The 25,051-nt window shown below is 30.9% G+C and overlaps 2 protein-coding genes across 2 annotated transcripts; both read left to right on the top strand.

Annotated features, from left to right (window-relative positions):
• The first annotated feature begins 85 nt into the window (after positions 1–85).
• Positions 86–17,171, top strand: LOC130613154 (uncharacterized). Its single transcript, XM_057434479.1, has 31 exons — positions 86–270; positions 2,682–2,792; positions 3,342–3,403; positions 3,573–3,621; positions 3,840–3,962; positions 4,064–4,123; positions 4,209–4,273; positions 4,625–4,657; positions 5,381–5,471; positions 5,575–5,657; positions 5,754–5,834; positions 5,911–6,002; positions 6,081–6,220; positions 6,299–6,406; positions 6,478–6,751; positions 6,911–7,244; positions 7,321–7,370; positions 7,506–7,565; positions 8,004–8,056; positions 8,148–8,317; positions 8,753–9,705; positions 9,794–9,911; positions 10,705–11,094; positions 11,442–11,554; positions 11,637–11,892; positions 11,981–12,056; positions 12,312–12,408; positions 12,955–12,988; positions 13,902–13,977; positions 15,776–15,858; positions 16,324–17,171. Exons 1-31 carry the CDS (start codon positions 190–192, stop codon positions 16,352–16,354), a joined length of 4,347 nt encoding a protein of 1,448 aa, XP_057290462.1. The 5' UTR covers positions 86–189; the 3' UTR covers positions 16,355–17,171.
• Positions 17,050–24,431, top strand: LOC130613155 (peptidyl-prolyl cis-trans isomerase-like 3). The gene is made up of 7 exons (XM_057434480.1): positions 17,050–17,188; positions 17,897–17,971; positions 18,471–18,523; positions 19,182–19,222; positions 20,573–20,640; positions 23,823–23,941; positions 24,235–24,431. Exons 1-7 carry the CDS (start codon positions 17,186–17,188, stop codon positions 24,359–24,361), a joined length of 486 nt encoding a protein of 161 aa, XP_057290463.1. The 5' UTR covers positions 17,050–17,185; the 3' UTR covers positions 24,362–24,431.
• Positions 24,432–25,051: the final 620 nt, after the last annotated feature.

The raw sequence follows: 25,051 nt of genomic DNA on the forward strand, positions 1-25,051 counted from the left end.
TGTGAAAGACGACTTTCGTTTGTTTAGTTTCAGTGGCTTATGAAGAAATCTGATTGGTTAAAATTTCAGCATTAAAATTGTTGCTTAATTTCACGTGATGGTCATGCTCATTTTTACCCACGGTACCGAAAAACAAACAAAATATGGTGTCTCTTGTTGTGCCAGAGATTAACCTGCCTTGATGTGGAGATGGATAACAAACCTGTTTTGTCCATTGTTAGGATTCTTCCAGACACTTTATTGCCCGTTAAGAGCTCTACAAGACTCAAAGTAAGTGTCTTTAAACGCATAGTTCTCCCTACCCTGGCTTCTTATAAAAATTTCTAAAAGGACGTAATAAAAACACCTTTTTAACCTCTAACCACCCCAGTCCATATATTTACGTATAGCTAGATAATTATCTAACAAATGGCTCTTGGCAGATGCGCCAAAAATACTTGCTACAAAACTATGTGGTTGTAACTATGGCTAGACTCTTTGACTTAGAGAAGTTGGGTTTCATTTGTAAGCTTTTATAGCAGACTTTTTTATTTTTTTAGGCAGGTTTTACAGATATCTGGTGTTAGTCATTTAAAGCTCTAAAAATAAGGTTGTTTGGTTAGTCGGAAAATAAAAACTTGACCACTCAACATTAAAGTCTGTTAGCTATACTTTAGTACCTCACTCTCATTTTTCATGTCAACATAAGAGTCTCCTGTTTCAATTCTCATTTTATTTAAGAGATATTACTATATATATAAAAGTTTTGCTTATCAACAAATCCTGAACCTAAGGAAATAGTGCATATTCAGGATTTTATAACTTGAAAAATATTAAGCATCTCTGAAATTTTTATATTGAAAGAACTCCACTGGCATACTTTAAAATACGGAAAATAAGCTTTACCTCTTTATTAATGTTCTACTTATAGAACTTGAAAGTTTTGCTGAGTATGTGAAATTAAAACTTCGTATACATTCGATGCTGAGATTAATTGCTATTATAAATGATAATTTTAGAAACTATAAATATTAAAATTCAAATAAGTTTAAAATATGAAACTGAATTGTTAAAAACCCATGCATGCCTTGCGAAAACTATTAAACACCAACACTATAGCACTGCAGAATACTGAATATAGCTCTTGTACTCTGTGCGGGAGACCAGGGTTTAGAAAAAAATGAAACAGACTATTCAAAATCATTGGACAGTAAAGGAAGAGATGTCCTTTAACTTTTTTGGAAAGTTAAAAGTTTCTTTTTAAGCAGAACATGCTTTTGGACAACTTTCATTTTTCAACCTTTATTTATTCTGCGTACATCAACAAAAGAAGATCAAACAGTAGAACAAACCAACATAAAATTTTCAGTAGTGTAATTTTTTCTTGTTTTTTTTCCTGTTAAGTTACCAAAATTGTTTCCTATTTTAATACTAGTCGATAAGGCTGTGGTAAAATCCACTTAGGCAGAAGGACAATGGAAAAATAGGTTGTTTTAGATTTTTTGCTGTTGTCAGCAGTGCAATTACAAAAAATTTTGGCGAAATTTAGTTTATTCGTTGCCTGTACTGTGCAGAGGTTTAAACACTGACCAAGAAAATGTATATGATCATGTCTTTTTGATAAGTGGTTAATGAGATATAAGGGTTTTAAAATTTTGCTGACGTCAGCGATGGCCAGTCAAACCCCCCAAAATTTTTTTTTAGAAATTTGTATATCTGCTGCCTTCATTGTATAGGTCTTGAAATCAATGATGAATGAATGATCAAGAAAATGTATAGGATCACGTATTTTTGACAAACGGTTTCAGAGATATTAGGGTCAACCCATCCATGCCGAAACGGATTCGGGGACCTAGGTTTAGGAATCTTACCCAAATTGGTCCCAGGCGGTCCCTAGTTACCTACGCAGGAGATGATGTCAGTTATTTCCACCCTTTTCCAAGTTATTTAGCCTTAAATTTAAAAGTGCAATGCAATAGCTTCACTAATCTTAATATATACTTTCCATTGATGTCAATATTGCTTTAACGTTAAAGTTTGGTAATTTACAGAACAAATTTATAGACAATGTTTTATAGACTTTATCAAAGAAATTTTATCCACTTTGCAAAAGTGACAGACAGACAGAACTAGCGTATTGTTATATAGATAATCACTTTCCACTATGAATGATATTTCCAGTTAACAAAAATTGTAGAATTTAGTGCTTCACCAGTGTTGATGTTATCATAGTTGTGCATTTGTAATAGCAAGAGTTCGTGCATTTTCTTTGATTTATTGTTTAGTAATTTTCAGTTTTCAACAATGTTGTTCGTTGAAATACTTTCAAGGAAATATTTTATTAAACTAAAAGAAAAGATTTAGGTCTTCTGACATTGAAATTTTATTTTACATATATAAAAAATTACGAAACGTAGACATATAATTTTTTTAGTTTAATGCATTGATGGATTAACTCTTTAAGTTTAATCACATTTTTTAATTATCACTTTTTGCTTTGTTGTTTTGAATTGGTGTGTGTATGTATGTGTGTGTGTGTGTGTGTGTGTTTATGGAAGACTTGTAAATTTTTGTTGACAGCAAACTTGAAAAAGCAAACTTCAAATTGTGATATCCCTTAATTCAATAATTGTATGATGAGCATTTGTTCTCTGTTATTGGGGACAACAATGCAACAATATAATATCTGTACTACTTTTTAGTATCACTGCATAACTGCATCTCACAACTTCATTTGTTTGGGTGCCTCTACTGGCAGTGTGTACATATTTGATCGACACTCTGGTTGTCTTATCAAATTCATCAGCAATAAGGTGAGGATGTACTTTATTTATTATAAAATTGGTTAAATGACCCATGGAAAAGTCCACTTGATTAGGTCAGCAAACAGTGATATAGTTCGAAAATAAATGATCCATCCACATGTAATCCCTACATTTGGTAGAGCTTAAAACGCTAGGAACAATTTATATATGAACTGTTACATAGATATTATGGTTTAAAAAGTTTCAATGATGTCATCAACCTGTCTGTTCCTAAACAGATTGGTTGACCCAGCTTCAGGAAATTGGTCTTAATTTGGTTCTAGGTATTCTCTAGCTAGTTATGCCTGAGTTCATATCATTTATTTTCAACCATTTCTAAGTTATAAGTGCAATGCAATGGTGTTACTTATTTTTGATACTATTGGAGTCAATCTTTGTGATGACGTAATGTTTACATAACCAATTAACATATTATACTAATCTTCAGATATTGTGCATTTCTTAGGAGAAAGAAAAAAATCCCCGTCTGGTTCTGTATTTTCACTCACAGACACTCATACAATTATTTTTCTATTATTTAAAACGTGACTTTTTTAGGCGAATCCAATTGTGTTATTAAAATTCTCATACGATGAAAGCTTACTTGTAGCTGCTGATAGGTAATCAATAAACGCTTGCTTTTAACTTTTATTGGGAATTGTGTCTTGATACTTAAAGCTTAAGCATCAAAAACAAACATTAGATCAACTTGAAAATTCATTTGCATAATATTTAGACTGGGTGAAACTCTGTATTATGTATATATTTTTTTTTGTTTTGATTTTGCAGCCTTGGTCTAATTACTTGTTGGGAGGTGTCTGCAAACCAGGATTTCAAGGTTTGAAGTTTGCTTAATTATATATTTAAAAATTAATTGTATGAAGCATTCATATTATAATTATAAAATGAGGCTTTATACTTTTATTGATTACTTTTATTGATTTTATTGATTAATAAAGTTAAATTTATAGTAGCCAAACAATGTTTGTCTGGTTAAATGCATATTTGTGAATTTTTTGATGATGTAAGCAATTAATTTTAAAATTTTGGTGCTAGGTTGTGAAAGAAATTGAAGAATTCCATGGCACTGTTACAGCTATGTGTTGGAGTGACACAACACATCGTTTGTTTGTCGGCAGTGACAGTGGGCTAGTTATGGCATTTTCAATTAAGTTTTGTGTAAGTTTAAAAAACCTTTCATTCTTTTTTTTGCGTTTTTTTGTTTGTTTATCTTTTATCTTGTTTATTTTCTCTTGTGCACTTTCTTTTAAACCTTCTAGGGATTTTCAAAATTAAGTGTTGAGACTATTCGGAAATCTGGTGATCCTATTATCCAAATGGTGAGCTGTAGTCATTTTTCTTTAACATCAGTCAGGTTGATAGAATCGTTATTAATAACTACAATTAAATTTATTTTTATGATAGGATTTTTGCAAAGGAAGGTTGATATTATCTTCCACAACAAAAGCTCTGTTATGTTACACTGACCGGTAATATTCATTCTCGTTATTCTTAACTGTAAGTAAGGAGATAAAAGTTTGACATCCCTGGGGTCATCTAACATTAGAAAGGGAGGGATAAACTTTCAGACATTACGTACAACAAAAAAAAATGAAAACGATGTTCAATCTTAATATAAGGAGATAAAATGACTTTTGGTATTAGATAAGCTTCACAGCTATTTGGATGGCTTTTAAAATTACCTGAAAACACAGCATGTACAATGTGTCAATATGGAGATTTATACTAGCAACTGAATATGCTACAACTGCACCACCATCACTGTACTAATCCTACATAGGTTTTTTTTTACACTTCATTTTATTTAACATTCTTTTTAGCTCACAGTTTCATCAAATTGGCACTAGACCAAGGTAAGTAAAAGCTGTTGAAAATTTTTGCATAACATTGCTATATTCTAAAATTCTGTAACGTAGTTAAATTGTAATGGCTAAACATGCAAGTAAGCGTGAGTTAAATTCAAATAATTGTATAGCAATGCATGAATTCACACACCTGTCTTAAAAATGAAATGCTACTATATCTTTTTGCCCAAACAAATAAAATTGATTAACTGTGTGTGTCACAGCCAAAGTTGATTATATTTTCTACAATTTTCTTTAAAACTACCTATAAAAATCCTTTGCTTATGTTTTTATTGGTTAGAACAAATCGTGTGATAAAGCTATTTATTAAATGGGAATTCTAACGTAACATAATTTAAACTTACCAGGACGGGTTATAAAAACAGAGGAAATGTAATTGGTTTGTCATAAATTAAAGTACAGTCTCTGTCACGGGCTATTAAACATCGTTATTGTTGTTGTCTATTTTGTTTAAAATATTTTATTTGCAGTCTTTTTTGTGATAAGCATGATAAACTTTAAATAGTTTTTTTAATCAGATACTTCTGCGGGTGTAAATAACTCGTATATTTTACCAAACAAATAAATTCTCATTAGTATTGCCACATAATTAGTTTTTTACCAAGATTGACCTTGGGTGTCACAAGGAGAGTTTGTTTGTATGATTTAAGTAAATGGCCAATTCATGAAACTCTTAAAAGTTTTGAGGCTAAGGTAATAACTTTTTTTTAGAGATGGTGTTTATGGTGCATGTTTTCTCAGTAAAACAACTCAAAATCAACCTCTTATTTATTCTGCAAGACCTGGAAGCAGATTGTGGGAGGTAATTATGTAGGCTAATACTGACCACATGTTTTTTCATGAGGAAGTGTTGTATTGGAATAACCATATTTGAAAATCTTAATTTTGATATATTCACTGTCTAGGTGGACTTTGATGGAAAAGTATTAGCTACCCATCAGTTTAAAGAGCTATTGGCCATTTCTCCAACTCCTCTTATTACTAGCAGGTATACAAAAAACATCAAGGCTTCTATTTACATATCTACATATCCGCTTTACGTATCTATCGAATCATCTTTACATATCTATTGAATATTTTTTAGGTTTGCCGATTTGCCAGAGAGTGATTTAACAACTGTTCCTCAAGCACAAAGCTTTAACTTTCAGTTTCTACATCCTCTGATGTAAGCATTATTAAAAGTTGTAATTAACATCGTGTCAAAACTACCCAAGACTTTCATTGATAATTATTACATTCAGGGAACGCTATATATTGACTTGGTCTCCTCGTGGCATTTATATTTTTGAACCACAAGTTGGTGATGTACTTTGCTGGAATGATCAAATAAAAGGTAAGGAAACTGAAACCTAAGACAAAGTACCAATAAATTAAAAAAGGTTCAAAAATAGGTTCAACATTTTTTTTTTAGACGTCAGTAGCCTTTGCTGCCAAGAAGATAGTATTTTCGTGTTGCATACAAACAATTCTGTAACAGAGATAAAGTTACTAACTATTAAAAATTGTTTACTTGCGCTTTTTAAGCTTGAGGAATGGAAGAAACTCGCAGAGGTATAGTATTAAAATGTATTCCTGTCGTGAAAAAGTAATATTTCTCTGTTTATTATTTTCACCTTTGTTATTGCATAGGTAGCATGCAGCAATCAAGACGAAATTGTAGACAACGTTGAATCATTTTTGTCAATTGATTTTCATGAAGTTTTGTTTAATATAAAAGAAAGCAGCTCCGATCCAGGGGTATGTTATATTTTATTTTTCAATACCAATTATATAATTCAATGCAGTAATTAAATGCATCAATGCAATAGGAATTGATTATTAAAACTGAGCAGTTTATCGGGGAGCTTGAGCGAAGACATGCAGAAGTACGTACTGCTGTGCAAGAGCAGTTAAATCAAGCCCTTCAGGAAACTGCCATCCTACCGGACAGCTTGGATGATAATGATGATATACGCTCTAATCTAAGTGAAGGAATTAGTGAAGGAAGCAGTAAAATGAGTTTAACAAAGTTGGCAGAAGTGAATCTGGAGAATCTAGTGCAGAAAGCAACCAACGCTGTCGTCAATAAAGTTATCGGTGCAAGTATGCTATAAAGATAATTAGTTTTTTTGTCTTAACATTACTTTTTCCTAATAAATTAAGAACTTGGTAGCCATGGTTGTTAGTGTGGTTATTTACATATAAGCGTCCTTTATTTATTATGTGTTTTAAAAATGTATATTTTGTTAATCATTTCTTAAGAATTTATGAAAAAAGCACTTCGTGATGCTCTACATTCAGAAGGTGTTGTATTAGATGATCAATCGCTGAGTCAAGGGAATTTAAAATCACATCAAAGAACTTTAGTCAAAACGCAAAGTGTACCCAACTCACCAAAATCACAACATAGCGGATTACAACGTGCAGACTCTGGAAAAGAAGTTAATGCATATTCCGACATTTCACAACAGAAGAAAATGTTTTCAAAGAACAAGTCAAATTCTGTACCATCATTGAGTGGGACTGTTTCTGTAAATTCAGTCAAAAACATGCTTAGTCATGCTTCTCCAGAAGAAATTGTTGTTCAAAGAGGAAGGTATGTAGAGTAGTAAAGATGCCTTAACAAGATTACTTTTTTAACTTTGTTTTTTGTAAATTTTCATTTTTTCCAGATTAAAAAGGACTACTAGAAGAAAAAAGAAAGCTAAAGTTGTTCAACTAGGTTTTAATTATAACATTTTTTCTTATTTTACATTGTATTTTCATGGTCATCATGATTTACTTTGGCAAGATAAACATAACATTAGTAACTCAGCAATGTAAACAAAGCTTTAATGAAAATTAAAACTTTGTTTAGACTCCCCCACTAAATTTGAAGTATCTTCAGCAAGATTGTCTGAGACTGATGGATCTACAGGTGATTTTTATGATTCTTGTAATTTTTTTATGACCTTAATACATTGGTATGCATTATCACATGTTCAGATCACTTCAGTGCACAACTAAATAATTTGTATATTTGTATAGTTACTTGCTGTTTCACTTTGCATCTCTAACACAACTAATAGAAATTAAAGTCTTCTTAATCTAGTGTAAGAATATAGTAATTGCAAAATCATGTTTTGTCAAATAACAGTAGCAGCATAGAACGTATTTTTTTTATTTAAAATGTGTATATCACGCCTAATGAGCAGGCTCTCTTCAAAAAATTTATTGCTGTGAGCCAAAATAGTGAAATCATTGAACGTCGATTTTCAGTTAGTAGTAATCACTGTTAGTGCAACAACGCCAAAAAACAAAGAAAATTGGTGTTATTTAGCTTCTTGCAGATGTAAAAAAAAATCATTTCTTTTAGCTCCCAAAGCACTTGTGCAAAATGAGAGATCTGAATTTGCAGTGTTACCAGTGGTATTTATTTAACAAATAAATTTTAATTACCCATTCTGTTTTATGTTCTACTATTTTATATTTTGACTTATTTTGCTTAAAAATATTCTAGGATTCTAATATTGTTTCCGCTGGCCAGTCATTTAAAAACAGTGAAGTTGATGTTGGTGGTGATTTACAAGATTCTGCTAGCATGAATAAGGAGAAAACATTTACCTTGCAGCTACCAAGTAATTCTGCTCAAATTATTAATCAACTTGTCAGCATTACAGCTGCAACCAGGTAATCACAAAAACCTTTTATCTTATGTTCAAAGTTTATTGTATAGCAATTTAAAGAGACTGTGGTTCAATTTGTAACTCATGAATTATAAGGCAACGTTTGTGATCGAAAATACCGACTTAGAATTCATGCTTCTAAGTCATGATACAAAGGAAATATTTTGAACCTTAATCAAGCAACTTATTTTTGGATGATCATATCTTTGTCAGTGTGTAAACATGAATTTAAAGCATTGGTACCTCCTAAAATGGAATGTTAAGAGGTTTAAATGTCACTACACGTTACCTAGGGAAAGCCATGTGTAACACTTACAAAGAAGATTTTATTTATCTCATTTGCTAAATGGGACACCTTATAATTTATGAGTCATGAGTAATCATTTTGCTTTGCTCACTCTATTTAAACTGGTTTAAATGAAATGAAATTTTTGTTCAGGAATAAATTTCGAGACCCTGGTATTCTATACAACTCCAAATCTATTCATGACATTCTAGAATCGTGGTCATCACAGTTATCTAGTGTTACTAATCAATTTCAAGAAGAATGCTTTAAAAGTCTTGATAAATTTATCCAAGAGAATATGACCAGTTCCATATTGTCCCAACTGAAAATCGAAAGCAATAAATTACTATTTTCTCAACTGTCAGCTGCTTTTAGTGAAATATCAAATGTTGCCACCCTGTGCTTAGAAACAGGGATATTTCCTAACAAGTGTTCACATTTACAATCACATGAAATAGCTTTACTAAACTTTGAATTGACTTATAACCTGATTTCTAAAAGAGCACTACAAGATGTGAAAGATGTAGAATTAAGAAAAAATAAATTTGAAAGCGCTCATTCACCACCTGTTACGACTACTTTGGAAATAAAAAAACACTGTATAAATGAGGGGTTTGTAGAAGACAATATGTATCCAAGAGTTTCCACAGCTGAATATGAAATAAAGGAGTACAATGGAAGTTCACAGAACTTTGACATTAATAACCCACTGCAATCAACAGACAAATCGTTTTCACCAATGTTTAATACAGAAAAGTTTAATGCAGAGGCAGTTATGGAAGAAATTTATGATAAAGATATTAAGGATTTGTTATTTGATCGTCATAGTTTAAGCACAATTGCGTCTGAGGCAGAGACAATTTTAGCTATTAAAAGTGAAGATGATTTTAATGCAGTATGCTATGAGGTAAAAGATAATGAAACATTATGTGAAAATTTTAGTACTTTGCGTGGTTCTTGTTACGACTGCATAATCGATAAATGCAGAGCATGTTTTGTGTTAAGATATTTTTCTGTTTTGGACTTCTCAAGAATACGTACATTGTTGACACAAAAGGGTGGCTGTAGGTGGCGCACTTGGGCTGCATGTATGGTGCATCTTATAGGTAAAAAGATTTATCATCAAATTTTTTAGTTTGTATGTTGTTTATGTTGTATGCACACGTTTTTATTCATTTATTTGTTAATATCTAGACACGCATGAGCGACATAGTAAGTTGTATCAAGCTATCCAGACAAAAGACACATCAGCTATTACTATTGAAATACAACAAACAAATGAAGTTGAAATACTGTTCGCAAATATGCAAAGGTTTGCCTTGTAGTTTTTATTGTTTACATTGTAGTATTGTTCTGCTCGTAAATTACAATTGAGGAAACTGAAGTGTTGTTATTTTTTTTAAGAATTGATTTTGTGAGGATTCGTAGGAAATAGATTCGTAGGAAAAAATTTACATGCATGTAAAATTTCATTTGTAAAAAAAATTGCGTTAATTAAAAATAATTTTTTTTAAACAAAGCAAAAGCTTAATAAAAAGAAAACTTGACTGTTGCAATTAAAAAACTAACTTTTTTGAGTGAATAGATTATTAAGACAAATTTTACATGTATGTAAAATTTAAAAAAAAAACTCTGTTGCATTTAAGATAAAAACAAAGAAATAAAAAACATCAGTGCTATGAAAGAATTTGTTGACCATGTTGACATTTTATGGTTTGTGTATAGCTTGTTTCTGTTCAAAAATTACCTTTGGGGAAACTGAACTGTTAATTTTTTCAGGAAATATATCCTTAAGGCAAAATTGACATGTGTGTAAAAAATAAGTCTAATGCGTTTAAGTGAAAAACATTTTGGTTAAAAAAAAACTGAAAGCTTTCCAACAACGAACCGTATTCAGTGGTAATCATAGCATTGATAATTGTTTTTTTCCAAAAAAAATTTTTAAATGTTTTCATAACTTTATCGCATTATGCAAATTGTTATATTAACATTACAGCTTAACTAGTGTTGAAAAACAGGTGCATGTTGGCAGAAAACAGTTTGATGTCACATAACATTGCAACATAGACCTTCAGTACCTTTACATAACTCGTAATCACTTTTAGATTGGTTGAAGTATCACCAGCATTGCTACATACTTGTATTAGTACCAACGGTAATTTAAATACATGGGAAGTCTGTTTTTTGTACCACACAGGTTTTATAAATCACACAAACAAAGTGGATTTTCTTCAGTACGCGCATGAACACATAACACAGTCGCCATCTAACGTTGATATGCTGTTACTACAATGTGTGTTAGAAACTGCTTTATCTGATCAATCTAATTCTGACCAGCTATTTTGTGAATGTAGCATGGCAAGACCAGGTTCAAATAACTTAGTTTGGAAATGGCAAGACCTTTTAACAGATGCTATCAATTTATGTGACCAATACTTTTCTCATATGGATAAAGTTATATTGGAAAAGCTAAGTAATATATGCAAAAAATTTGGGTAAGGTTTTATTTTGTTTAATTTTTTTATTATTTTTTCGGGAAAAAATGTGAATCCATCTAGATGTTGAAACAGATTATATAAAAAATTTTAGCCTGCTACGGTTCTGTGTGAAAGTTTTTACTACTTCAGTTTGATAAAAGTTTGGTATTGTGATGTAAAATTTATAAGAATCAATTCACTTATATATTGTTCTAAAAAATTGAACTGTTCCTGATTTGTCACATGCTTTGGTCGCCTTTTCTATTAACCAATAGCCTCAACATTATTATGAAGGTCGAATGTAGGAAATTGGTGTTAACTATTTTTAGCAATGGTGTATGAACATTAGATTATGTTTTTTTTAGTTTCTGGACTGGCTACTTAAGACTTCAATGTAAGCTAGACAATGTGAAGATTGTTCTGTCCTTGCTATATCAGTTAAAAGATTATGATCTGTTATCCAGCATGATCGATCAAGGTAAATTTTATCTAAACAATACATTATTTGCATAACAGAAACTTGTTTTTCAGTTCTTGTAACACTCTTTCTTTGTGAATAGGAGCTCTTTCCCCCAGTGAAGATGCTTGGGTGTCTCTTTTGTCAGATATCACCAACAACAAAGAGGATGTTCACAACTGTGTTCCAGTAGGTGACTGGCACCCTACTTTATCGTTGGAGACACTGATAAAAACAATAGCAAGACAATCTGGATCAAGATTTGTTTTACAAATAATTAAAAAAATGGAGAACCTTTCGTTACCGTATGACTTGTATGCTTGTCTTTTGAAAGCATCTACTATGGAAAACAAACTAGAGTTAGTTTTATTAAATTATTTTTACGTAAAATTAGCACTAAATTTATTAAAAAGTTGATGTCAAATTTGAACCTATTTTTTATTGCAGTACTTTAGTTGGCGACCTAATTGAACTTGTAAGCAGTGGTATTTGGTCTGAACACGTACAACTTATTCCACCGGAGGTATTTGTTTCTACAACTATTTTCAGATTTTGTGAAATAATAATTATAGTTAAGAAATTAAAAAAAAATATTGCATGTTTTGAAACTTTATTATATTGTCCAGATACTCGTTTTCCTGTCATCAATTAGTTGTACTGGTTAGAAAAACTATAATATTGATCATTACATTAAAAGATCTCCTTTAAAGGGAAATGTTGTGTTGAAATTGTAATTGCGTTAGTGGTCATATTATTTTTAATCAGTTGTTTATTTTAGCTTGAAGAAGTAAAGAATGCTGAGTTGCGAGGGGATGAATCGAAGATCCCATCTACTGAAAGTAGTTTAGCAAATAACTTTGTGATGAATGAATCAGGTAGATTGGTTGTTTGTTCTGCCTGTTTGATTGTTTTCTTGATTACCCAAAAAGTATGAATGGATCAGATTGTTTGTTTATTTGGTTGTCTGTATATTTGTTTGTTTGCCTGTATCTTTGAGAAGTTGTATCTGGACGATAATTGAATAGTTATATATGAACATGCATGTTAATTGTCGGAGTGCTGCGAGTATGATGGATATTTAATTGATGATAAGTTTTCCATACAAATTGGTTACCACATCACTTTTAGTTTACCTAAAAGCTATTTCTTTTCACTTTTTTAAGAATTCAAGTATACGAAAGTCATCACCATTTCATTACAATCTTATTAAGATGGTCAAAGACGTGATTTCTTTTTGTGCAATGTTACGTTATTTTGTAATTGAGGCTGGTTGTGATCTGCGTGAAAAACGTTTGTCATTGTGACTGGGGCGTTAAAGGGTCATTATTCTTCTTTGTGATTTAAATTTTTTTTTCAATATCCTTTCTGAATCGTCTTACATTTTCAGTTGAGTGCTGTTATGATGATAATATTTTTTTTAGATACAATATGGGGGAGAAGTGTGAATATCTCAAGGTATAGTTTTATCTTATATATTAATTCCCTTGCGTGAGTAAAACTGTGAGTCCACGACACGGAAATCACGGGTCACTTTCCTATGACGTGGCTGTACGCTAAAATTTAACTAAAAAGATTAGGGATGTACTTCATAGAAATCGCACATAAGGTGTAAATATATAACCCGCTCCTAATAACGATATAAATATATATACCCTAATGCCAAAAACTCTATGTTAGCATGTATATATAGGTATCGCTACATATGAAACGGTATTAGATATTCACAAAGCATACGGACTGTTAAATGAAGTTCCTAGCATAAAACGGAAATTGTGTTTACGAAAAAGATGGCTGTTCTTTTTGAGTATTCTCTACTCTTTCATTCAAAATAAATCTTTAAAAAAACATTTGAAGAAGAGCATGGTTTTATAAATTAATCATAGCAAGGTTCTGTAAGGTTTTTTCATGTTTTATTTTCAGTTTTGATTATATTATTGTTGCCAGACATGTTTTATAGCTAGCATCATAAAAAGCCAACCACCACCAACAACTAGCTAGCTAGCTAGAAATATATATATATATATATGTAGCCATGTTCTTTATACCTAGCTAAGTCTCCAGTTTATGTTTAAGTGGCTAGCTATAAGCTATAAGCTAGCTATAAACTAAAGATTCCCAGTATATATATTCCCACAAAACACATCAAACGTTATTAACCCTGAAAATTTTAAACATTTTCCTGGGGTTTTTTTGGTTTGCGAAGTTCTTTTCCTCCAAATATTCTGAAAATAAAGTTCAGAAATTACTTATTTTTAAAATGTAAATTTAATTTGTTTCAAATTGTGGGCAAAAACCTTAATCAGCATGCTAAAAGAACTGACTTTTCTTAATTTAGAATTACTAAACACAACCATTTTCTTACTTTTAGTGTAAACTTTTGTGCGTATGGCTTATATTTAATACACCAAAAGAGCTACTTTGTTGATTTCAATTTTATACTCTTCGTAAGCTATTTTTTTCTTCTTTTTGACATTTCTGTTTTACCACTCAATTTTTACATTTTATAAGTTATTTGGAACAGAATGTATGAAATAGACCAAAATACGTGATCTTAGTTGTTTTTAATTTACAGGCTGTGTCTGTGAAACTTTAAGGGGAACATTTGGTGGAAGACAATGGCATGACATATACTGATAGAACTGATTTTTGTTGTGTTAGATGTTATATCTGAACCTTTTTGACATTTTATGTTAATTTTGCGAGGAAGGACCATATATATATACACAGAAGAAGAATTCAATTTTACACCTTGCAAGCTTTGTTTTTCTATATTTTGTATAAATTCTTACTGGGGAGGACTCCGTGCAATATATCGAAATGACTGATCCTTCTTGATTTAAATTTGATGTGTTCTAAATCGTATATAGTTTTGGAAATTTTGTGTAAGATTTAATGGGTAAGGGCTAGATGCAATATGTCAAAAAAACTTTTTTTGTTGAATCAGAAGCACTCCCTACAACCATTCTTTTTTTTACAGTTTGTGAAGCTTTTGTGAGGAAAGAGTGTATGCAATATTATCGAAATAACTGATTTTTGTTGCAAACTGTCTTTCTTAGGCATTTTGGATTAAAATATTGTTTTAGAGGGCATATGCAGTAGATATATGTACCGAAATAATTAAATTTTGCAAACTTTGATTTTGTCGTTACCTCTCATTTTTTACATTTTGATTAAACTTTTGTGGGAGACCGACGGTATGCGAAGGACCAAAATAAGAGATTTTAGTATTATTTAGAATTTGTATTTTGTGTTGCAAAATTGGTGCAAAAATTGACATAAAATGAACTTATATACAGATTGATTGCTGTTGTTTAACATGACTCATTATGACTTATATATATATTTTATGAAAATTTGTGACAAAATACTATGTGAGATTTGAAATTTTGTTTACTTTATTGATGGTAAAACAGCATGCGAATTGCTAAAAGGACTTTATTAATTATAGGTTTAAACACCGTTTTTTTGTTGGCATTTTGTCTAAAGTTTGGTGAGGAAGGACCGTATGCAATATATCAAATAATGTTTTATTGCATTATAATTTATCCTTGCAAATCCCTTTTTAACACCTTAGATAAAAATTTCTACTTAGGCAAAATTTATTGTTTATTTTTCACATTGTGTGTCAACCTTTGGCAGGGTTTGCAATAAACTAACTGATTTTAACATATACAAAGAGAGAGATTTGTGTTTGACATTGATCAGCTTTTTTGTATATATGTGGCGTTTTAAGTGATTTAAATTTTATGGGTGAGATGTATGTTGAAATGCTTTTGGAAACTTCTTTCCGAATAATTTTTGCATTTGTCAGATGGTCAGAGCAAGTAATTTTAGTAGATTTAGATTTTAAATGTCACATAAATACTGCAGTTGTTGAAAACCTTTAATTTTTTTGGTCATTTATATAATAATGCAGATGTAAGATGCGCACTGCTGTATTGTTTGTTTTTTGATGGACATATATCTGTTACATAAATTAAATGGAATACAGTGGATTCTTCCACGGGAAACAGCTATTCATATTATTTCATTACCTGATTTTAAAGGAAAGAAATTCTTGCAGGAAGGGTTTTTACAGACCTTTTAATATTCGTTTTGCTTTTTTCAAAATGCAGGACTAACTTCTGCGATTTAAGTGTTTTTTAAAAAAAATATTTGCGGTTATCTAACTTTTCCTATTTTTGAGGAATTATTTTCGTGGTTTTTATTTTTGTATATAACATTTTCAAATTTGGGTTTTAGTGCAGAATGTCCTGTATGCAACTTACCACTATGTTTGAAAACGACATCTACAACATCTGTCGGCTTGATTGTCTTTCAATGTGGTAGGTACAACTTTTCTGATATTTCAACTTTCATGATTCCTCATGTCAGAAATTTTCACAAGTAGAAATTTCCGCGAATCTTATTTACAATTTTTAGTCGAATTTGAGAGAATTTATTTTCATGAAAAAATTCAGATATTTTTTTTCTTCGCAAGTAAACCTATTTACAACTAAAAAAAGAAAAATTAAAATTTTAAATAAAATACATCAGATGAATTTACATAAGTTATGAAAGAAAACATTCTTTGTAAATTTATATCTGGGAATGACTATAATGGACATTTAGATTCTGGTAAGTCCTTTTACGCATGGGCCAATAAAATATTGATGGGAATTTTGTTTTCGCGAATTGGGCAAATTTAATTTTGCGAATAAGATGTTGAATCGTGAAATTCGGAAAAATTTCTGCTTGCGAAAATTAAATACTTTTTATGTAGTTCATAAATTATAATTTTTTCTTTCTAGGTCATCGATTTCACAAAATTTGTCTACCTGAAAATGCTTGTTTGGTCTGTTACCACGACAATTTTACGTCCCTATATTAAATTCATATAATTAGCACAATAAATTTTATACTAATATATAAATTAAACAGTGTCATTATTATTTTTTACAATTTTAGAGGATATTTGTAATTTTCTTGTTAGAGCTGGCTGGGTAATTGTTAATTTTTTACGTTAAAAATAAACCACGGCATACTTGAAAGGAATAGTATCTGAAACAAGTGATTTTTGTCCAATGAGCGGGAATAGAGAATTACTTCAAAGGTAAAACTTTATTTGTAAATATATAGTGTCTTTTTTTACATCAAGTTATATTTTGTAGTTCTTATTTTTAAGAAGATATTTCATCATTACTGCTTTATATGAATCGAAGTACTACCAAGTATTACCCAGGAGAAAATTATGTTTATGCTTACTTGGGCTTGAAGTTGAGAAACATTTATGGAGGGTGTCTGCAACAGCGTGTCGACTCACTTCGGAATGTGTCAAAACAAATATTAGCGGATTTATTGGATACATTTTCCACGTCAAAAATTGTTTACCTCGTGACATAGTGAACACCATGTGTAAATTCACATTATGTTTTTTGTTTTGCTGTTACAACTTTGGTGTAATGATTATGCTTGTTAAGACTGCTTAAGAATTTGTCAGATTAGCTGCGTATGTGACCCTATAGAAAAGTATTTGTGTTGTTACTCCATACGTGCATGTTAGATATTCTGTTCTCATGTCTAGTTTCATGTTGTGTAGAAATACAGAGAATGAGATAGGAGATTGGAAGCAAGAATAATGGATGTGGTTGCTTGAAAAGGAACAAAAAGAAAATGGTGAGTTTTCCTTCTGGAATTATTCTTGCTGAGTTTTCTGAGTTTATGAGGTATTACCAGATTCAGATTCAATATTGCTAAATTTATATGAAAGCTTAAGTGTAATCGTAGTATTTTTTTCTGGTCTTTTTTTTACCTATTTTTTTCATTTTGCCCAACCGTTATCTCCCCCACTCCCTAATTGCTATAAAGAAATAGTGTTTCTAGGCGCAATTTATTTTTCCTGATAGATATTAGAATTTTCTTCCCAAAATTTGCATGTGTTTTTCTTTTAACAACTAGTATATTATTAGCTCCATAAAAAGATAGTATAAAAAAGTTAAAAAAGAACAGAAAAATTATTTATCGGTACAAACAAGAAGTTTTAGAAATATTATGTTTGTGGGTTTGCATCTGTAGAGTGGAACTCAACAGTATTTTGGAGATGAAACAAAAATCTGTCAAGATTCTTGCAACGAAAATAACAATTTCTGGCATAACAACGTAAATATATAGGAAAAAACTGACGATCTAAGACATTTATGCTCGCACATTGATTGCATGTTCTTTTAATATTACTACAGATCAGATATAGATGCAAAATTCTATTTGTCATGAAAAAAATATAAAAACAAAACGATGGGCAAAGTGTAGCTATCAGCGATTGTTTGTTTGCTAGCTATAAATCGTGTGTATGTGTAATATTTTTGAATAACCCCTTTCCTTTAGGCTGTTACCTTACACACAGATTTAGGAGACATCAAAGTTGAATTGTTTTGTGAGGAAACTCCAAACACGTGCGAGGTATAAAAAAATATTTTAAATAAATAAATTTTATTTGTTACCGTCTTTAGTTTTCGTGAAAAAAGAAAACTGGTGTGGTTTTGAAATAGTTTTGAAACATTTTGGGTAATAAAAAATCATGTCTTTCGCGCGTGCGAGGATCAAAATCCGATTCGGTGCTTGTCTGATGCGGCGCGATCCAAATAAGTGGAAACCAGGCTTTAGTTATCTTTCCCGCCATTTTTATTTGTAAAATGAAATTGACATAACATTTCAAAAAAAGATTGAGAAACAAAAACTTAAATATGGAAGGCTTCGTACGCCGAAGAATTATTTGTTTATAATTATTTGAAAAATTTGTCTTTTGCTAGCGGTTTCGTTTATTTTTTTTTATAGTTTCACTACTTGGCTACTAATTCTAAAATCAGGAAAAATGCATACATAGATTGTGCTTCAAATTAGAATTTTGTTTTTTGTTATAAGAATTCCGAAAACATATGCGTACATGTTTTTGTTTTAGAATTTTTTAGCATTATGCGCCAGCGGATATTATAACGACTGTCTCTTCCACAGGTAAAGGTTATCAATAAAGCTTTTTATGTTTATTTATTAGTTTTTACATATATTTCGCAGTTGTTTACCGCGATTTGTTGGAAAAAAAAAGAGTGTTCAGATTTCTGATTTCTGTTGTATCCAAATCTTTCATTGTTTGTAGGTAATGTTAGATCTTAATAGTTGTTTTTAAGGTTAACACCCAAAGCTTGTTCTTTACCTTTTTTTAATTCAAAGTTTCTTATAGAAATACCTAAAAAAACATTCGTATTTTGGATGTGTAGATTGCTACTTTTTCGGTCTCGTCATCGCCTCTTTTTTTTCGTTAGACACGTTCTTTGTTTTAAATAAGTGTAGGTTAAAAAACAAAAAAGAATAAACTTTAAAAAATTTTGAAAACAATGACTTAATTTAGTGCCATGTCCGTTTCATTATGAAACGGTTTTTTGTTTATTTCATTTGAACACATTTGCTTGAATTCGATTGGTTAGAAATTTTAGCGCTAAATTAATTAGGATGCAGAAATTTTTATAAAAAGGTATAAACTTATGCTTTTTTTAGCCACGAAAGTTCTTATTCGCGAACTTAGAAATTTATTTTTTAAGAATAAAAAGTTTTCTTCCAACATTTGACATCTTATCGAGAGACATTTGTTAATATGTTTTATTTTTATTTTTAGAAATATTAAAGGATTTATGATACAAACTGGTGATCCGACAGGTTTGTGCGCCTATTTATTCCAATGTTTTCCCAATTTTTTTAAGCATGTATTCACATTTTTCAATCATCTTAGGTTTCATAATGGTGGGTTTCCACTTAATCCTTTAACTCTCTATTTTAAATAAATTTCGCAGGGGTTAAATGTAGCGAACTTCGGCTAATTTGAAAATTACATTTCCGTGCAAATTTAGAATTGCGGGAGATTAAATTAAAAAAGCACTGATTCATGAAAATTTCCAATTTTTTTATACATTCATGTTGGCTTTCAACTAACCAAATTTGCAATATTTCTTATCGCAATGTTTCTTATCACAATGTTCATGTAAACAATTTGATACGCGATAATTTGTGTCGCAAAATTTCCATTCCCCGGCTAAAATATTTGAGAATATTTTTGCCAAAAATAGAATTTTCTTCTAAGAAAGGTATCAAAAACAGGAAATCGTTTTTAAAAAAATTGTCAAAGAATTGGTGTTACCATCTGCCGAATCAACACCGAAAAAATAAAAGTAGGAAAATCGCGAAATATTTGAAAGAAGACAGTCCGCGAAATTAAATCCCAGTGAAGTTGGGGCTTGCCAATCGAAGTTCACTGATTCTTTCTGATAACTTGTGACTGGATTAATTAGATCTTGTCTTGTTAATAGCTCCAGATCTTGTTGTTTAACCTGTTCTGGCATTTAATTGGCAATTTCAAATAATATTGATTTTGTTTCAAATGCTAGCTAGCTACTAGGTAGCTGGCTACCTAGCAAGTGTATATCTTTGGAGGAAGCAATTTATTTCGTAAAGTTCTTTAACATGAATATATTATGCAAAGTTATACTACATAATAATGCGTTTCATCTCCGTTTTTTGTGTAGCAGTTAATTTAATGAAACTCTGCGTCGATTTTATCATCTCCTTCCTGCCTCGTTTTTTGTTCACATCATGCGCCCTTTTGGAATTTTTAACTCTCGCCATTAGATCACCTGACTATAAACATTGTTTAGTTGAGTGATCCCAGCTGCTGACGTCCGCATACAAGGCCTTCATGGCTTTATATCGTCGCATTATTACCTTTAGAAATGCCTATTCGCAAAAATTAATTGACTTTTTTCCAAAGAAATTTTTCACAAACCTACTTTCGAAACGAAAAGACCTAATAAATGACCCCTAATTTAAAAAATGTCCACATCTGCTACTCAGAAGATTTATTTATAGCCTTGATTCGCGAAGTTTTTTTTCCGCGAAATATGCCTCTCGTAAAAATCTATTCCGCTAAAATTTCTTCCCCTAAGCAATTTTATAAAAGTTGTTTTCCTGTTTGGTTTGTCTCGTTACTTATGCTTTAAATCTTTTTGGTTTTAGGTACTGGTAAAGGTGGAAAGAGTATATGGGGTGGCAAATTTGCTGACGAAATTGTTCCGTATTTAAAGGTTTGCCTTAAAATCGCCGTAAAATTGGATTTCTCATATTTGAAAAACAAATCTTCACCTCAACTTACCGTATATTTTAAATTCTTGATGTGTGATATATTAGAAACCATTGTTTTTTTTCTTAATTTTTTTAAGTCTAATGAATAACTTTATTGTTAACCTTTGGGTAATAACCTTTTATATTCAATCATATGATGGGAGCCAGTAAAGCTGATATTGTCTTGTTACAGTGTTATTACAAACAAGGTCAAAAACAGTTTGCAGTCACATTTTCTTTCTCAAATGACAAATGTCGAGTATCCGTTAAAAACTAATAATATCAATGCTTTAATTGAAACAGGTTATTTTATGAATGACTGGAAATAACAAGCCACAATGGTGAAAATAAAGTGTAAACTGACTTATTTACTTACTTACAAAGCTGCATACATTGCTGGTATTTTTAAGCAAATATGACCTTTCCCCAAAAAATCAATTGTTCGCTTAAAAGAATTACAATCTAAAAAAACAGATTATCTTGGTGAATCACATAATTTATGTCATCTTTACTTCGTCTATCAACAAGAACTGCGTGGGCAAAACATACCTTACCTAGAGGCAGGATTGTAGCTAATATATTCTTATATACATAGTGTAAAAACTGCACGACTTCGAGCCTTTTTTCCAAAAATTCTACACATAACTTTAAATAGAAGCATAGATATGCTGCGAATGGTACTACGAGCAAACTTTGTTAAAGTTTAGTAAAAAGAACTCTTCAGTACACCTTTCCCGAATTTCATCAATTATAATAATTATGACGTCATCCAAAATTTTATAATGGTTCTGTGCTCTTCAAGTAAGGATATTCAGATAGAATACTAAATTATCAACACAAAAATGATGTTTTTAGAGGAATATAATATTCTAGTTGGATTTTATTTAGATTTAAAGAAAATAATTATGAAAACGAGGCTATTCTTAGGAAGCTCGGCTATATGAAGGGTTTGACCGTAACATTCAGCTCGGAACGGAGGCACTTAACGAACAGAAATATTTACGAAATTTGTTATACCTTTTGCTAAGGAACTTAGGGATAAGAATCATTTTTAGTATAGAACCTCTTTAACTGAGTTTGGCATAATTAGGAAATTTGGGAAAGGTCTATTTTCCTCAATTTTAAAAAAATCTCCTCAAATCTCCTTTTAAAGTAGATTTCCATTGGCAACATTTTTGTAATGACAGTGATGAGAGTAAAAAGAAGCGTCACGTGTTTAGAAAAAAATGACAATGCAGACAAACAGCAATCCCCGAGATGCGTGCAATTTTTTACTTGGTATACTTTAAAAATGTTTATATAAGAAATTAAAATTATGATTTGGAAACAATTTTGTTGAATTTTAACGTTTTTTTTCGCAATCTAGAGGTGCTAATAGTTTTGCATGAGAGAAGACACTAAAATTAGGCGCCCTTAAAACAAAGTCGCTTCCCACGGTACTGAATTTATAGATTTTTTTATCTTTATCCACGGCAAATTAAGCACAATTCCTTCAAAAATCGAAAACCACTTGGACTCTCACAATACACTTTTTTTATTTAGAACAATTTTATAAGTACAAATGAGCCTGGGAATAGCTAAAAAATAAGAACAAAATACGAACAATCGCAAGACTGAAACTTACTGATTTTCTTTTTTTACTGAAAAAAACACAGCAAATTAGGAAAATACATATTTCAAGGCAAATTTCTGCATAGTTCAATTGGATATCAAATATTTGTATGTACTGTAAAATATAAAAAAAAACCTCGAAATATAAAAGCAATTTCTGGCTGACCATAAAAAAAGTAGTAACAGGCCTTATGCTCAGGCTAGTCAGATATGTTTGATCATATGTAGCAAAATTTAAAAAAGTAAAAAAAAAAACATATTCCAAAAAAATCATTCATATTTTAGACATTAGACGAAAATCATTCAAGGTTGTCAAAATTATTCTAGGGATCAAAAGATCATTCAGGGTAGTGTAGGCTAAAGGTATGGAAAGTGTTTGTTCTGTGTATATATGCACCGAGAAAACACTTTGCACGTGTCAAAAATCACAACATGGCGAGTACAGCAACAAAGCTGATGACAGTGAAAGAAGCAATAATTAAATGTTCCCCAAGATCGATTATTTCCAACGTCATTACAAGAACGTAGGAACTTCTCCTTAATGCTGCTCAAGCTATTATCCCCAATATCAGCAACAATAGTAATGGAGATGGAATGCCTAATAACATTAAGACTTCCCGTTACTTTACTTAATTACTTACAGTAAGGTAGCCCAGTAACAACAGCAATTAAATATGAACAGGCATTATTCCTTCCCAATTAAAAAAAAATAGATTACTAAACACATATAAATACATTTGTCATGTTATGTATAAGAGCATTTTCTTTTTACGATTTTTATCAGGATTTAATCACCCCCTGGTGACCTGTTAAAGCTGCTTTCACACAATCAGATTTTATATTATATACATAAGAAATTAATCGTGCAACATGCAGTATATTATGGACATTTTTATGACCATATGTGACACGTCCTTTTTTTATATATAAATACATATAGGCCTGATCCAATCACAATGCCCTACAATTTTGCTGAAATATTTAAAAAACACACACACACACACAAAATAGACAGAATGGAGTGAGGAAAAAATTATTTATGATAAAGAATGTCAGGAAGAACTCAAATTCGCAGGGATAGACTTATCGACAGTTGAAAGAAATATTTAAAATAAATTTGGTGAACGTAGAATGACGCCCGTCTGAATTGATATTGCAAGCTTCTGTAAGATTCCCCTACAGACAGTATAAATATAAAGAATTCTCCTTAAATATGTTTTTTTACTTTCTTGAATTTTCTAACATACTTCATGGTTAGTATAAGAAAAAGTGTAAGCGTTTTGCAGCTGTTTTTATTAAATATGGCTCGATTGCCCAAACTAGTACTATATTCTATCACTCGAAAAATTAAATTCACCTTTTAGGTAGGTGAGTTTAGCAATACGTGGCAAGATATATGTCTCGTTTAATATACATAAAAAACAATCTTCACTCTACATTTTAAAAACCTCAGTACTGGACTACCTACTCCCCCCCAAAAAAAAAAATAAATAAATAAAAGATGTTTGACCATCTCTCGTGGTTTCTATTTCAGCATAATGTAAGAGGGATACTGTCCATGGCAAATAGTGGCGTGGATACAAATGGAAGCCAATTTTTTATAACGTATGCCAAACAGCCGCATCTTGACATGAAATACACTATCTTTGGGAAGTAAGTAGGGTTTTAAAGTATTCTTTTAGAAAACCTTTTAACATTTATCTACATAATTGCGTGAGGATTTCGCTGCAAAACCGCATACAGTTGTCCCTTTAACATAAAAGAAATCCATGTATAAAAAGAATACTAGGTTCCTTTAATATATGAATTTCTGTAAATTATATGAAATTATAAGTAGCTTCGTAAGTCTCCATGCACACTGCTGCTTTTTCACATAATGTTAGCTTTTCTAACTTAAAGGTGAGCATAATTTTTTTTATTGCTTTTTTCATGTTTTTAATTTTCAGAGTGCTAGATGGTTTTGATGTTTTGGACGACTTAGAAAAGCTACAGGTCAATGAGAAAAACTTTCGACCTGTTGATCAAATCAGAATAAGAAGCGTTACTATTCATGCAAACCCATTAGCAGGGTAAAAGGAAGTACTCTGTAATTTATAATATTTGGTTTTTAATACATTAAAATCACATGTATGAAATACTGTTATTCTTTTCGTCTTTTTTGCTTCCCAGATCATCACGAAATCAATTAAATACATTTATATAAGCAAGTGGAAATTTGAAATCAGACTGTGCCAAAAACGCAATCTAACGTTATGCTTATTGGGAAAAATAAAAACTAAAACGTTCCCTTTTAGTCCCGTTTTTACCTTTAAAAGAACAGCAACAAAACTAAAGGTACAATTACACAAGACAAGTTTTGACAGTATAATGGTGTTCAGCAAGTTTTATTGTGTATACGAAATTAGAAAAGTCTCTGTCGATTTAAAATACACATAACACACTAAAAACACACCCCAGAAATATTCAATAAGCTGGACAACATGCTTTACATATGCTTAAGAAATTCCCCTATCACAGCTAATTATGCTTATAAGCGTTATGCTTAACAAAAACATGTAAATGCACTAAAGACCCGTAGATTGAAGTTCCTGAGAAATTTTTTAATTGTAATTCCTTGGGTTAAGAAATATAAAATAGATTATGTCCGATATTATTTCATCGCACTTTGTTTTCGATATATATGTAGAGATTGCCTTAAAACTAATTGTCATTTGGAAATATGCCCTAACTTATTAGCTTACAACAAAACTAGCTACACCCTTT

The sequence above is a fragment of the Hydractinia symbiolongicarpus genome, chromosome 10 (genome assembly GCF_029227915.1).
Source record: "Hydractinia symbiolongicarpus strain clone_291-10 chromosome 10, HSymV2.1, whole genome shotgun sequence".
In the NCBI taxonomy this organism is placed as follows: domain Eukaryota; kingdom Metazoa; phylum Cnidaria; class Hydrozoa; order Anthoathecata; family Hydractiniidae; genus Hydractinia; species Hydractinia symbiolongicarpus.

Excerpts from the sequence above, each read along its gene's own strand:
- LOC130613154 (XM_057434479.1), top strand. The coding sequence starts at position 190 with ATGGATAACAAACCTGTTTTGTCCATTGTTAGGATTCTTCCAGACACT. Across the intron at positions 3,963-4,063 it reads CATTTTCAATTAAGTTTTGT|GGATTTTCAAAATTAAGTGT; the intron begins GTAAGTTTAAAA and ends TAAACCTTCTAG. Across the intron at positions 11,555-11,636 it reads ATCCAGCATGATCGATCAAG|GAGCTCTTTCCCCCAGTGAA; the intron begins GTAAATTTTATC and ends CTTTGTGAATAG.
- LOC130613155 (XM_057434480.1), top strand. Across the intron at positions 17,972-18,470 it reads AAACTCCAAACACGTGCGAG|AATTTTTTAGCATTATGCGC; the intron begins GTATAAAAAAAT and ends TTTTTGTTTTAG. Across the intron at positions 23,942-24,234 it reads AAATACACTATCTTTGGGAA|AGTGCTAGATGGTTTTGATG; the intron begins GTAAGTAGGGTT and ends TTTAATTTTCAG.